Source organism: Eretmochelys imbricata, chromosome 2 (assembly GCF_965152235.1).
Source record: "Eretmochelys imbricata isolate rEreImb1 chromosome 2, rEreImb1.hap1, whole genome shotgun sequence".
Lineage (NCBI taxonomy): Eukaryota > Metazoa > Chordata > Testudines > Cheloniidae > Eretmochelys > Eretmochelys imbricata.
This window is the reverse complement of record NC_135573.1, coordinates 247,924,539-247,940,817: the sequence shown is the minus strand read 5'-3', so window position 1 is coordinate 247,940,817 and position 16,279 is coordinate 247,924,539. Positions and strand designations below refer to the sequence as shown.

The 16,279-nt window shown below is 39.0% G+C and overlaps 1 protein-coding gene across 1 annotated transcript in view; it reads right to left on the bottom strand.

Moving 5' to 3' along the window:
• Positions 1-1,484: 1,484 nt before the first annotated feature.
• The window catches only part of VIPR2 (vasoactive intestinal peptide receptor 2), an 81,144-nt gene continuing 66,349 nt past the window's right edge, over positions 1,485-16,279 (bottom strand). The window contains exons 9-13 of the mRNA XM_077809484.1: positions 15,379-15,448; positions 8,263-8,354; positions 3,390-3,519; positions 3,261-3,302; positions 1,485-1,658 (exon numbers count right to left, since the gene is read on the bottom strand). Of these exons, the coding sequence (XP_077665610.1) occupies positions 1,485-1,658; positions 3,261-3,302; positions 3,390-3,519; positions 8,263-8,354; positions 15,379-15,448 (508 nt within the window). The remainder of the gene's footprint in view (positions 1,659-3,260; positions 3,303-3,389; positions 3,520-8,262; positions 8,355-15,378; positions 15,449-16,279) is intronic.

Below are 16,279 nucleotides of genomic sequence, written 5' to 3'. Positions count from 1 at the left end.
TGCATTTTCAATCACCTCACAGATATAAAACGGCATTTTGTTGAAAGTATTTACATAGTTCATTAAACTCCAGTAATATTTATAATTTGATATACTTAATTTTAGCTGCCAAATGTGAAGTTCTAAAGATATATTTTAATAAAATCATTATGTATAAAAACATGTTTTCAGTGGGTGAGTGGGATGTCCATTCCTGTTTAGTTTTCACTAGGTTGTTCTATTAGGAAAATACCCCTTTAGAAAGTTAGATAGTAAGAGATTGAGGCGCCTAGTTTGTATTCTATGTATTCCTAACTCTTTTCTAACATCAGTGTGGGTTCCTTTCTGTCTGTTTATTTTATATGATGGATATCTATCATAAATGTAACCAAAATATTTTTTTCTTTTGAACCAAAGCAAAGAGGATACCATTTCTGAGAACTCATAGAACTTGATGGCTAGGGTATTAAGGTTCAGTCCCACCTTTCTGAAACACATACATGTACTGTCAGGTAGGTAGAAAAAAATCAGATGGAGGAGAAGTCATTAAAAACATTAACATTTGCCAAATGTTACCACAGATATCTTTGATTTTTAGTATGGGGTAAAACTCTAGTAAACTCAGATACCACTATTGGCAAATGCTGACTGTTTAATGACCACTACTGTGCAATGGACTTTTCTGTAAGGACTGCAGGGCTAGCCTCACATTCTGCATTAAGATATGTAGAAATGGGCACTCGTGCAGGAAAGCAGGATCAAGCCCTTAGGATCAAATATTGCAGTGAGGTAGCTCTGAATTGAATTAGGATTTATGTAAGGAGCTAAGAAGGACTAACATTTTCTTCTGTGCAAAATACGGACTCATAATGCCCTTCATCTGTATGCTAAATTCCCACTGTCATCAACTGGATTTCCATATGGGGATCAGGAACATACATATGGCCCTAAATATCTCTATTTCAATTTTCTTTGCTATAGTAGGGTCTAGCATCTGTGTGAAAGAAACAGTCTATTAAATATAGATGGTATATATGATATTCTCTCTCACCTCCCACCCTACCCCCGTAAACATGGACCAAAGCAACATACACTGGGCGTGGTTCAGCATACATTACATATTAGAGAGAGAGATAAATAGAAATGGAGCATTACAATAAATTATATTTAGATAGTTACTGCTGGTACAAATGACAGGAGAACATCAGAATGTAATGTGAATACGACTAAATAAAAACACAAAGGCTCAGATCTCGAAAGGTATTTAAGCGCCTAACTCCTACTGCTTTCAAATCAATGGGGGTTAGGCAGCTAAATACCTTTGGGGATTTAGGCCAAAATGTCTGCAAAGCCGCCAGCCCATCTGTTACCTGATTTACTGCACCAGGCCATTCTCCAGACGTCAATATGTAGAAAAGCAAAGCATAAATGGTGCATTTTAGAAAATATTACATTGAGCTCCATACAGTGATATGTCCCATAATCTTTAGTTTGAGCTACATGGTTTATATCACTGTGGTCTCTGTCTGCATAGAAGACTGTGCCCCTGAATTCTGATGGAGCTGGGAGACACTTTCTGAGCCATTTCGAGAAATAGAACAGCTATTGGGTCTGTAGCCGCGGCCCACTGTCTGCCTCAAACACAAACTCCGCCATTTCCTTTTCAGCTCACCTTGTACCTATATTTAAAAAATGCATGTGAGTTAAAAACGCACTTTACATGGGAAACAATTGTGCTTTCATTAGTGTCACATGCAAACTACTAAAATAATCTCTATTTTACTTGAAAACAAAATTGAGTCAAAGAGTCCGAGGAGAGTTATTAATAATACTTTGAACTCATATAATGTCTTCCATCCAAAGACCTGAAAATGTGCCATAACCCTTTGGCCTCCTGAGAAGTTGGAAGAAAAATAAAAGTAAACACAACTCTTCTAAATTCAGATAGGCAGCACAATCCTGAGATAAAAGCACAGGCATGAGAACCTGGGCTCTAAGTTTAGCTTTGCTATGGACTTATTGTGTGATCCCAAGAAAGTCACATAACATCTCTTTACCTCCACAACTTTAACCACAACTACCTCCCTAGGATGTAAAGCTTAGCTCCAAAATCCTCAGGTTGCAGGGGCTAACTATTATTATTAATAATAACAACTCAGAACCCTATTATTACTGAGAGCAGTTGACTAATATGTTTCCTATCTCCAGAATTTAAAAGTGTATTGACTTGGCTGAAAAATGAGAAGAGAACAATCAAAAAGGGTTTGTAAAAATGGTGGGTAGTTATTTATGATAAGTTTTCACCGATGAGTAAGCCGAGGCATAAATAATTCAGTGACTAGCCCAAGATAATGCAGCACATCAATGTCAGAGCCAGGAAAACTCAGGAGATCTGGCTCTTAATCCTTTACTCTAGCAAATGCACACACTCTTTCTGTGATATACTTTATATTATTTAAAGTGTGGTTCTACTCTGAAAAGTGACTGTGCAAAAATGGCATCTTCTTATTCAGGGGATATGTCCTCGAATCTATTGGTCATCATATGAAATCAGATGACAACACCATGAAGGAGGGCCTAGATGTGCCAAGTTTTACAGTAAAGACTAAATTGTAGTAAGCGCTTAGCATCCAGAAGCTCCCATTTAGGGACCTAAGCAAGTTCTCAGATTTTTGAAAGAGCTCAGGCTCCTATTTAGGCACCTGAATGAAGTGGTCAGATTTTCAGAAGCACTCTGCACCCCAATAGCTCCCATTGAGAACAATGTAAATCATCACCATCACCGGTGCACTTCAAGAACAATGGGAGCTGTTGGGTGCTGAGGATTTTTGAAAACCTGGCTCCAATTGTGCGAGCAGAAGTGTGTCCCAGAGAATTTCCAAAATTAACCTTTGAAAGTTTTGGGATGAAACCTTAGGCCCTCTGAATCCAATAAAAAACAACAACCTCCCATTGACTGCCCTAGGGCCAGGACTTCACCTTTGGGATTTTCTTAGATTAATAAACAGTAAGGATAGAATTTAATAACACCTCCTGGTTTTAGGGTGATAGAGGTCCCAGACACAGTTTAATCTCTCTTCTCCCCACAATTACGCCTTCGTATGGTGTTTTTTATATCTAATATAATCCCCTCTCATATAGAAATCACCATATTCTGTACAATAATAACTCACTGATACGATTTATGATTTATATACTAGAATACTAAGGCTGCTATTACACTTATTGCTACTACATTGAAAACATTATTCAATATCACTGGGGAGAAAAGGGAAACTTACTTCACTGTTCAAAAAGCAGTACAGGACTGCAACAACCAGCCCCTGTAAACAGACAACGTGTATCAGTTAGTACACAGCTCTGAACTCAATCAGTAAAAGAATTAAAATTTGTAAAGGTTTAGAATTTACCTGAAAAGATCCCAAAGATAACTCAAAAATTATCTGATAGTGACTGGAAATGCGTATAGGAAATACAGCAAACACCATGTAGTGAACTCCAAATAACGGAATAAGCAGCAATGTTGATTTTGCAAGTCTCCTAAATAATCAGAGCAGAAGAATTGGAGCTTAATGGAGTATCCCAGTAAAGTCTTGTTTCAGTAACATACATATTTAGTGCACTTTTATTTTTTTAGATCAATCCTGTAAGCCCTCAGACAGTATGATCCGTAAATTAATATTCCTCATAAGGGCCATTCATACCTACTGAAAACTATATTTTCTCTTACATCTTTGCTATAGTAAGCCCACACTGGCCTTATAGTCACTGGGTGAGATTCTGTGTTATGGTTCAAAGAGCTATAGTGGCTTTAAGCTACCTTTGCACCCTCCTGATTTTGGGGCTGTTTCAGAGGCTAGAGAAGCCCCCGGCATAACTCAGACAGCCATTGGGGGGCTGTCTAAATTCAGGAGCCTCCTTGGGCTGTCCTGTAGACTGCACCAGGCTCCAGAATCTCCACAGCATGGTGTGCTGTAGCCCCATCCTTGACAAAGTCCTCTTGTCCACAGTGTGGCCCCTGTGTCCAGGATTGTGAGGGGGTCCCTGGACAACAGCCTTATGGCTGCCTTCCACAACGCCTTCATCCAGGCAATCCTCCCCCAGCTGGACAAGAGGCTTATAGAGTGACTTACGCTGCCCTGGCCCTTTTTAGATTGTATGAAGTGTCAGAGCATAGTTGAAGATCTGACCCAAACAGTAGGGAATACTGGAGAGTTATCCAGACATCTCCATTTTCTTTAATTTGAATATTAAAATACATTTAAAATGTACAATGTGTAAACAGTGCCTGGAGAATGTGATCCCAGAGCAGTCCTTCAATCAAGGGATTTCTTGGGCAATTATATACTGATCCCAGAGTCCTAACACCTCATTTTATACTGATGGCATGAAGCATTTACCCTTCATTAATTAAAATTCCAACAGTTATGTAACAATAATTATTGAAGTACAAGAGAAAATTATATAAGTATCTGGAGATAGAACTTTAATTTGTTAAGCAGCATGATTTTGTCAAACTGACACTAAACTGTTGAAAAGGTGGGAAGCTAATTATCCTTTAGCTGTCATGCATTTTATTTTAATAACATAAACTTTACATGTTATATGGATTCAGTCAGGCATGCTTATGGATGCCTGATCTTAGATAAAATGCAAAAAGTTAACATGGAGAGTCCAGTGAGTCATCACTGTCTTGACCACAACTAGATTCAGCAATGAAACAGATAGGCTGCCTTGAGGCAACCATCTTAAACCCAAACTGTCTATTTAAGAGACTAGGCATCTAAAGAACCTTCTATTTGAAAGTGTCTGTGCCAGTCCTCAAAGTCCTCCATGGATCATGCTCAAAATATTTCAGAGGTTGCCTCTATCTATGTGTCAGTGACCTTCTGGACAGCAAAGTTCCTCAGGAATCACAATATGTCTGGACCTGAAGGTGAAACCAATGACCGTAAAAGACAGGGCTTCCTCAGCAAAATATCCTAACCTTTGAAATTCTCTACTGGAGGAGAGGAGAATGACCACAAATCTCACTGCTTCAAGAGCAAAGTGAAAAACTCATGTCTTCAGCATAGCTTTCTGACCACCAAAACCAAACCAGCAGGAAAGCAGATGAAAGAGAGAAGAGGGAAAGGCAGCAGGTGGGGAAGAGGAAAAACAGAAGAGGAGTGAAGTGGAAAGTGGGAAGGGTAAAAAATAAAGAATAATAAAACCAAAATAATTAATCAAAACAGAACAAATTAGTGAATCAACATCTGCCCCTATGTGGCTTGTGGGGGAGTTAGAAAAGAAATAAGAATCTCGACAAATGGATAGAAGTCAAATTTCATTTACATCCATATATATATAAAATGATGGCCTGGGTAAAACACGTCTAACCTGTTCTCTTGTATGACTTTTTAAATTTCACGTTTCCTTGTAGTCACTTAAGAATCAGTGGTCCCAATTTTTACAATTATATCTGAATTTAGATTAAAATTTCTAATAAATATTAGCAATATTTTTCATTATCTATGGCCATATAACTTATATTAACCCGTCTCCCGTAATCATGACGACTTCCTTCCCTAAAATAATATGAGTGCTATGAAAATTTATCTTTGACTTCTGTTTGTGGGTATCAAATTAACCTCAGGGCAGAAAGCATACACATGATCCTACACCCTACTTAAGATCTACATTAAGGGATTATGAGTAGCGTAGGACCTGGCAGGGCCTTCTACAGTGGGATGAATTTCATCCCATGGATGGAGGCATGCTACTGATGTTGCAGAGGAAGATTAACTTTTCCAAAAGTGCCTAAATGATGTAAAAGCTGAAGCCCCAATTTCAGTGGAAGTTAGAAGCCTGAATACCTTTGAGGATCTGGTCCTTAGGAGTCCAAGTCTCACTGACTTTCAGTGTCACTTAGGCACTTTTGAAAATGTAACACAATATCTACTTTTCCCGGCAGACCCTGGTGTGACTCTTTCCAGAACGCATAATGATATGCCATGCAACCACTTTATCTTGTCATATGTCTCCAGAACTAACGGCCCGACTGTGGAACACTCACTCATGTTGGTGAGCAGCCACACTGAAATCAGTGGCGCTAAGGATATTAGTAAGTGCTTACCAGTATGAAAGAGGGTTGCGCAATCAAGTCCTAATTTAACAAAGAAAACCTCCCCATATCCACACCAAAAATTTCAGTACATTTAAGGTCAAAGCCTCCATGATAATCCTGACTTTTGCAAACCACACAAGTTATCAAATTCCAGACCATTTACACAAACTTTGTACCTTGTGATCTCATGCTCCACTTTCATTGTTTCTCAACTTTCACATTAGCATTTTTGCTTTAATAATTTTCGACTGACTGTGGAGCTAACTCTATATGACACTGACATTTTAATGGAGGAAACAGCCATACAAAAATAGTCTCATGCCCCTCTGCATTTTAGAAATTGCATTTGCATGTATATAAATGAGGCTTCTGGACCTTTAAATTGCTCCGCAATATTTCTCAGTGAGCTTGATCTACCATTCTCATGGATGTCTACTGAACACCAAAACACCATCCAAACCAAAATTAAAAACCAGGCAATCAGACTCTCAAGAGTTGAGTTCACACTGATGAACAGTGAAAAACAGGTCTGCTGCTAGTAAGCAGCCTACACTGTAAGACACTAAGATGCCCTATGGAGGACGCTTGGAGAAAAACAGAACACACAGGACTGAACAGAAGTATAAAAATGAAGATGGGAGGAAAAAAAGAATAGCTCTTGCACAGATGTCCTGCCCATCGTCTGGTCAGTTTTCTGAATAATAAATAGAAGACCCCAAAATCTCAAGTAGTGTGGTCCATAGATTGAGCGGGCCATACAGCGTGGTCCACTGGTTGAGACAACAAACATGCCACCTTCACAGAGAGCTCAAGTATCCCCAGCCCAACCTGCTGCAGTCTTTACTGGTGGGTTTCTTTGTCTTGAGACATCACAATCCCTAACCTCTCAATTACCAAAACAGGGAAGCAAGGTATCATCGCATATGTAGATCTATAAGTGAGCTGCTCCAAAGCCAGCTACATTAGGGGCTACAAGGGAGCAGGGAGGAAAAGCAGGTCACTTCAATGGAACACCTAGTGCAGATGTGGTAGCTTGTTTATGCTGCTGTCCTGAAGCTTTTAACCCACCTGGAAGCCCCTCCTCTGCCTTGTGCCCTGCTGAATAGTATGGCTGCCCTCTGGTTGGGGTGTAAAAATAAGCACTACACTTCAAGCCTAGTACCCCAGACAGAATACCTAGACATTACAACATCATATTCACTACATTGTTTTTTGTGGGACCTGTCACATCCTATTGAAATCAGTACAGAGCAAGTAAAACCAAGTTTGAGGCTTAAATGGACAGGCTGGTATATAGTGCCCATAAACTAAAGCCAATTCAAACAACATCAGGTGAAAAGTCCACATCTGTCCCCTGATGTGACTTAAGGGATGATCCTAGGAAGTTTGTGGAAAGTTTTTGTAGACTATGGCTGGATTCTTAAGTGACTTGTAGAAACTACAGGAGAATTTCCATATTTTTAAAAGAATCGTGATGCAACAGTAAGGTGCCAAACATGTCACACTGGTTACAGAAAAAATACCCAGGGTTTTATTGGGTATTTTTCATTTTGGTATTGTCAAAAAGTTTCTATTGCTTTTTAAATATGTACGGCAACAGCTTGTTTTGGTGAAGTGAACAGGTAATTAACAAGGAACCCTATTAAAAGGCCTACTGTGTGTGACTAGATGGCTTGGGGTTTTCAGTGCTCAAATTAGACTTAGGCATCAACATGCCATTTTTTGCTCTCAAGTGCCAATATCGCATCTACATTGGGATCTGGGCTTTTTTGGGCAGGGTCCGTCTTTTTATTATGTGTATAGAGCTTAGCACAATGGGGCCCTGATTCTGTACTGGGGCCTATAGTCACTAATAAATTATAATTAATAGTAGAAGTAACAATAATCAATACTAACCTTGTTAAAGACCTCTGTTCAGCAAAACACTTAAACACATGCTTAACTTTCAGCATATGCTTAAGTGTCATAACATTGTTGATTTCAATGTGTTTACAAGCTTTGCTGAATCAGGGTTCTAGCCCCAGCTATCCATCCATTTGAAAATGGGTACCACTGTATCAAATAGTTATCACAGCATCACAACACTGGATGGTTGCTGGCAGTCTGCTCCAGCAGAGGAAATCTTTAAATAGATTACTTTGATATACTCTATGAATTTTCTAGAACACATCACTCACTTGTATTGTGACTGATCATTGCCTCCGACATCGGGCGATCTTAACTTTTGCAGTAAAATTCTTATAATACTAATGAAAAGTATAAAATTCACCTGCAAAAGAAAATATATATTTATACATATATATATATTTAAGTGACTTCAAGCTCCTCACTTTAGTATGCAGTGTGCTGGTAAGAGGTAAACAAGCCAGATTAGTCAGTTCATTAGTGAGCCTGGAGTGCTTGCTGCCAGAACATGTTAAATTGCACTCCCTCAGATCTACTGCTGCTTCCCTGCCTCAGTGACGGTTTGTCACATCCAACACACCTCTGCATGACTGTAAATGCCACTATGGAATCATCCTCTGAGATACTTAAAAGCTGACAAAATCCCTTTCCACCAGCAACCCCATTAAAGGGAATGTTCTCAAGCATGATGGGGCTTTGGTCAAGTCTCAGTACAGCCTAACGTTACCTTAAACCCTTTGGTGGATTTACCACTGGTGGCCAAGGGATAATGCACATCCTGTTTATAACTCTTCCCACTCTTGGCCCTTAAATCCCCTGTCTGGAGTTGTGGATGGGAAGCTGTTGTAGAGGTGACATGTATTCATAAATCAACGATGAAAATGGCCTTCTTTGTATATCTATCTAAGGTACTGATATGGCCCCTCCATTTCCATAGTAAGTGTGCACCTCATAATCTTTAATGTATTTATCCTCACAACTCCCCTGTGACGTAGGGAAGTGCTATTGTCCATATTTTACAGATGGGGAACTGAAGTAACTGGATAAAAGGAAGTGTAATCTGACTCAGGGGTGGGCTTGAACTCAGGACTGGAAATCAGAAATTGCTGCATCTGAATCCCATCTCCCATAATGTCTTCTTTGGTCTTTGGCAAGTCCCCAACCTTTCTGCCTCAGTTCCCAATCTATAGAACAGATGCCTTCGTGCCAGGCATGTAAGATGGTGCTGGATTGTGTAACATGGTCTATAAAATACTTTGAACATGAACAGTGATTTCTAAATGTTAGGTGTGGTATAACATCCTACATCCATATAACTTTCTTCATCGTGCGTAACAGCAGTAAAGTGAGCTAACTCAGATCAGGGATGCAGAAGCATCAAACACAAGAAAAAACGTTCTGGTATTGAGCCAGGGACAAATATCTTATTTTTTATATTTAAAAAACAAACAAAATAATCAACAGAATCACCAAGCTGTGCACCTAGCTAAACAGAACCTGCGTCTTGTATGGGTAGATCCCTAGTCTTTCCCAACCCTAGCTCTGCCCCTGGTTGTTCAGTCTAATATTTTGATTGAAAGCTCTTTGAGGCACCATGACTTTTGGTGTCTTCTGTGCAATGCCCAGTATAATTTTTAAGTGCAAATATATAATAAATGATTATAATAATTGCATGTCATTCTGTGCCTGTTATTTACTGCTAAAGGAAATGCTAGGGCTAAAGAAGGGATGGTGGAGGAAATTGACAGGACACAGGATCCTAATTATATAAAAAAAGTTAGGAAGATTAGGTCTAAATTTTTTGTAAAAGAGAAAATTAGAAGGGGACTTCACTGAAGTAAAAGAAACAAAGAAAGAGGATAAATATACAGCCTGTCCATATGCAGAATTCCCAGTGAAGTCACTGTTAGTTCAGCAGAATTAGGCCTTCTCACTGTTGCCTTTGGGCCCGCAGTTTTGTGTAATGAAGCATATTACAAAGGTCAGGGGATATACATTTTATAAGTATGTACGATAAAGGCAATACGATCTAATGGTTAGGACACTGTGGTGGCAGAGGGATTCTATTCCTGGCTTTGCTACTGACCTCCTGGGTGACCATAGTCAAGTCACTTCATCTCTGTTTCCCCTTTCCGTTTGCCTGTGTTTATTTAGATAATTGGGGCAGGGACTGTTTCTTACTGTGCATTTGTACAGTGCCTATCAAAATGGGGCCTAGTCTCAACTGAGGTCCCTAATTTCTCCTGTAATACAAACTATTATCAATCACAAAACATTAGAAACTGTGGTCCTTTTTAAAAAGGCCAATAAAATAATTGGTTTTCACAGGGCATATCTTGGAGCACTATATTCAGGTGAACTACATATTCAAGTATTTGTATCTAGGTCTCTTTTGAGGCTAGTCAATTTTTTCTGTTGGTCTTTAGTGATATACTGTAAGCATTGTGTATGGCTAACGTTAACCAAGTATCTTTGTTTGCATGATGTGAGTATCACTTCAAAAGATAGAGCTACTGGAGCATTAAATCCAGCCAAAGGGGATTAGGCATTTAGATATCATGGTGTTAAGTATCCTAGAAATACTTTAGATAGTATGTGAGATTATAATTCAAATGATCATTTAGGACAGTTGTTAAAGACCCCAATGTATCCAAGTTAATCTTAAAAATATATATTTAGTTTAGAGTCTCATATAATTTCAGTATGTTTAGATAACAAAATTAGAAGAAAATGACAGAGTACGTTCACACTTTAGGAGATTTTGTCTTCAGTATTGTAGATTTAGTTCTATAATATTCTTTGGGGTGGAATTTCTTTATACAGAAAGCAGATGATACACAATGTTGAACGAACTGCTAAGGACAGCAAATTAAGCCAATAATATAAATGCAGGATGGGGTACAGCAGTGAAGGTAAATGACAAAGTAGAAAGTTAGGAAGGTAGTGGAATGACATGAGACCAGTGATCTTATCATTTTGGCTGCCTTAAACTGACAGTAACTTTTGAACCAATTACACTGTGAGTACATGTATCACTTAAAATGTTCTTTTTATTACTTCCTTCTTGTTATTTAGTCCTTTACAGAAGTTTTAACGTCACAACAAGAGGGACACAACTCTCTTATGTTGATATGATACATGACTGCTTCTGGTTTCTGAAAGCCTATTAATTCAGATTTGTGTCCACCTGAAAAGACACACAAATGAGAGCAGTCTGTATGGGAGAGGGGAAGGAAGAGGATCGCCGTGGCGGCATTTGCCAAATTGAAAACATGGGTGGTACTCCAAATGAACTGTTTGGCATAATACATCTCCAATTAAAGAAATCAGAGAGGCTCTGAAATGTGCACAGCATGACGCATGGAAGGCTGCCAAGGAACATTTCTCAGGCCAAAAATGTTCAGAGGAAAGACCAGGGGAAGGCCTCTGACATGCTGAATTGACTGTGAGGACTGACCCTGAAGAACTCACTTTGAGAATGCTGTTTTAGAGCAATCAACAGCTGATTAAATGCAATCCCCTAAACCAGCTAAAATAATTGGAAGTAACATTGAAACTAATGCCAACAAGGGGAATACTGAGTGAAGGTTGGTTTGTTATACCTATTAGAGGTAAATCCTGCTCGAGTCCCTTCACTTGCTTTGCTTTTCCTTCCGAAATACATGTATACTCTCATCCTCATATTCAGAATGCCACACAACTCTCATTTTGTCTCTATCTCTGCTCCCACTTCATCAAATACCCCTTCTTGCTCCATCTCTCACACTCCACTTTGGACCTACTTTCACGCTAGTCCATCTGGTGAGTACAGAACAGCCTCCCTTTTCAAATATTCCAGTTACCTTCCTTTTGCTTCATGAAAGCCTTCCTCAAAAACAACTTCTTTCACAGCTTTCCTATCTTAATCTCCTTACTGACAACTTGTCCATAATGTCTTGCTTCTAATGGTTGTCTCATGTATCCCATTTATTTGCGGCAGGCTGCACACTCTTTGGGGCGGCAGGACCTTGTTTTCTTATACAGTGTGTTTTGCAAAGCTCCATGAGCAGCTTGCTTTAAGGGCTGAGAACAACAAAACAGAGCCTAGTGCTTCTGCTACTTAACTTCTGGCAAACAAGTTTCAAACTTCAAACTTGTTTGCCAGAAGTTACATTTAGGCATCTAAAGAAAAGTGGCCTCACTTTAACACAGGCATCACCTTTAGATTTCAGCGGGAATTGTGGATACTCCGGCCAGTTCTTCTGGGTGCTTAATGTCAGGCACCTGGGTGTGAAAATTAGGGCATGTGTATACTTGCAGAGTTATCTAACTAATAATAAATGGCTAGATTTTAACCTACTCCTATATATCTGCACAGGGTGCATAAAATCACACAGCGCTTACCTGGATTAAGAATCCAGGCACAGGGAGTAGAGAAGGCTGCATAAAGCTGCTATTCCCCTAATGACAGGTGGGTGCGGTTGAGAGTAGATGGAACCTTGATCTTCCCCCACAGAGCTGAACAAGTTGCATCATGCATACAACAATTTACTTTCCCCTTTGAGAAGTGGGGGAAACATGACACGATTTTTAACTCTGACAGCTTTCCAGGGCTATTCCTGTGCTGGCACAGGTAGGCTCTGCCTCTTATCAAACATTAGGTGGAAAGACAATCTAGACCAAACTAACTATTGCACCTTAACTCATCTGTTGCACTGGAAGATTGAATGTCCATTCCTACTTCTTTTGGCAGTGCAGTTCAGCTCTCTGCAAATGGCCCAAATCCACTGTGAACTGCTCTTTCACAAATTAACACCACAGATACAGAATTAACATCTGGGTGATCACTGAATCCGACAGGAGTGTGATTTTATTTACACCTTAAGTAGCAGAAGCACAAGCCTCTGTTTTGTTGTTCTCACCCCTTAAAGCATGTTGCTCAGGAGAGAAAACCGATCTGGAAAAAGACAGCCAATCCCAAATGTGTACACAACCTGAGCCAACACAGTCCATGTACATGGACATTTCCACACTTCATTACTATATCAATTCAATTACCGATTTAAAAAACAGAGGGCTGGTTGTACCTCAGTGTAACTCTAGAATCAAATTAAGATTTGGTCAGTTTAAGACTCATAAGAGTTTCATTAAGCATCCTCTCCTCCACCAAACAGGCTTCCCAGCCTTTGCAGGAATCCTTCTAGAGCACCAACAAGTCTGTCAATATGCACTGTCTAACATAACTAGAGTTAGACAGCTCTAACTGCTGTCTTCAGATATTGCAAGTTCTAGGACTTTTCAAGGGTCAGCTTGAAGCGTTATTTTCTGGGACACCGAACCACAGAGGGAGGGGGGATGGAATGAGTGGGGGTGAGGCCTCGGAGAAGGGTCGGGGCAGGGGTGTTTGGTTTTGTGCGATTAGAAAGCTGGCAAACCTAGCTGCATACAGAGTAGTTGTTTAAATCAAAAGTGCTCAGTAGGAGCTTTAATTTTGCACTTTTGAAATATTTTGTATGATTTATTTTGTTTTTATCATTCAGCGTGATCTCCTTACTTCTCCAACTCCTTTTGGACTTTTGCTTCCCTTCATGCTGTACATCTGCTGAGTGTCCACCCATTATGTAGAAAAACATTCATGTTGGTGAATCTTCATTTCATGTAAATTCACCCAGGAATCACCTTTTGCCCTGTCTTGTTTAAACAATGCAGAACTCACTCTTATGAAGGAGGAATAAGGTCCTTTGGATTAACACATAGATCATTCAAAAAGAATGAGGAATACATGTGGCACCTTAGAGACTAGTAAATTTATCTGGACATAAGCTTCGTGGGATAAAACCCACTTCATCAGATGCATGCAATGGAAAATACAGGAGGAAGATATATATATATACAGAGACCATGAGAAAATGGGGGTTGCCATATCAACTCTAACAAGACTAATCAATTAAGGCGGGCTATTATCAGCAGAAGAAAAAAAACTTCTGTAGTTATAATCAGGATGGCCCATTTCAAACAGTTGACAAGAAGGTCTGAGTAACAGAAGGGAAAAAATTAGCATGGGGAAATAGTGTTTAGTTTGTGTAATGACCCATCCACTCCCAGTTTTTATTCAAGCCTAATTTAATGGTGTCCAGTTTGCAAATTAATTCCAGTTCTGCAGTTTCTAGTTGGAGTCTGTTTTTGAAGTTTTTTTGTTGAAGAATTGCCCCTTTTAGGTCTGTAATTGAGTGTCCAGAGAGGTTGAAGTGTTCTCTGACTGGTTTTTGAATGTTATAATTCTTGACGTCTGATTTGTGTCCATTTATTCTTTTGTACAGAGACTGTTCAGTTTGGCCAATGTACATGGCAGAGGGGCATTGCTGGCACATATCACATTGGTAGATGTGCAGGTGAACGAGCCCCTGCTGGTGTGGCTGATGTGATTAATAATATCCCACCTTAATTGATTAGTCTTGTTAGAGTTGGTATGGCAACGCCCATTTTTTCATGTTCTCTGTATATATACATATATATCTCCTCCTACTGTATTTTCTACTCCATGCATCTGTTGAAGTTGGTTTTAGCCCACAAAAGCTTAAGCCCAAATAAATGTGTTAGTCTCTAAGGTGCCACAAGTACTCCTCGTTCTTTTTTCTGATACAGACTAAGAGGGCTACCACTCCGAATAAATCATTCAGTGAGTAGACTGTCTATTTAGGCCCCGATTCAGCACCTCACTTAGGCATGCACTTTAAGTTAAGCTCATTCTTAAGTGCTTTGCTAAATTAGGCCCTTAATGAACACTGTAATTCAGAAGCCGCAAAATGTTACCAAATGAGATGCTGAAGGCTACAGCTAATTTGTAAAAAATGCATGATTGCATTTGTGTTTGTATTTTGCACTGGAGGTAAAGCTATTGTTATGCACACTAATGAGTACATCTTCAGCACAATGAACAAGAATTTAACTGCACATGTTCAGTTAACATTAATGAACTCTATGCAGCACAATCCCTGTGCAGCATGCTAAAAATGTCCTTCTGTGTAAATGTCTAATGTATGTAATTCTAGGCTACTAGTTAAGAAAAGATATACACAGCTGTCAGTCTTTTCCACTGTAATAATATTTATAAACAAAAGTAAATCTATAATCCACATGAAAAGTTTAACTTGATGTTTTCTTCCCCCAAGGTTCTTGAACTGGCAAGAGTTTCAAACAAACAAACAAACAAACAAACAAACAAAACCAACCAGTCATTTAATAGGAGGCAGCTGAATTTTAAAGGCAATGAGTTTAAATAACCTGGGCATGTGTTTAAAATCTCCCCTACAAAGTAATTTATTTCATTACAATGGAGTTTTTGCCTATTCACTGCACAAGGCTGCAAACTTATATATAATTCATATTGCAAAATGTAGTTTACTTACTATAATAGAAACTAAAATTGGTAATCGTATAACCCACCAAGGACCACTGTGTTCATTTGTATCCCAGCAACTATAAAAAGAGTAAAAGAGAAAATTATGTTAATACTAATTTTATTTGGCAAGTGAGGTATGTGAAGACAAGTGTTTTGGATTTACAAGTCAAAACAAAAATAGTCTGCTCTTGTGAATTCTAAGCAACATAATTTGATATTCTCCTGCTTTTATTTTTATTTTCACTGGATTTTAATGCGCACATTCAAATCAATTAAAACAGAGATGTAACAGAGCAGTGTTAGAAGAAACCCAGGCAAATACTGTGGGGGTCTCTAAAGTTTAGTTTCACTCTTTATGTCATGACACTTTTCCAATAAGAGTTTAGTTTAGTATCTGGGGCAGCAGAATGATCTGACATAACTGACAGATACAATTAAAAGGATATAATTTACTGCTGGACTATTTGGGTTACAGATGAGTGGAACTGGTGTGGGAAATATTAAGAATAAGCCTTCATCTGAAAAACTGGACTCTCATTTTTCCCTTTAAATAATTTGTTCAGTTTTCCACCCCAAGCCATTTTACCCTTCAATGACCATCTAACTTTACAGTCAGTCATTCTCAGTGCCCACAGCCCCTGTTGACTTCAGTATGTACTGAGCACTTCTGAAGAAGCAGAGCTTAAAACTTCTGAGAGAATAGAAGCTACAAGTGATAAACCTTAAATAGCAGAAACATTTAATAGTTTGTAAGCTTCCAGCTGTGATGACCATAGCAAGGTACCAATTCAAGAGCAGCATCATTTTGAGTTTATTTTTTTAGAGGTATTGCAAATAGGTTCCCTGAGAAATTACGAATAATCCATCATCTGTACCAGCTATTGCAGATGCCACTTACAAGAGTTTCT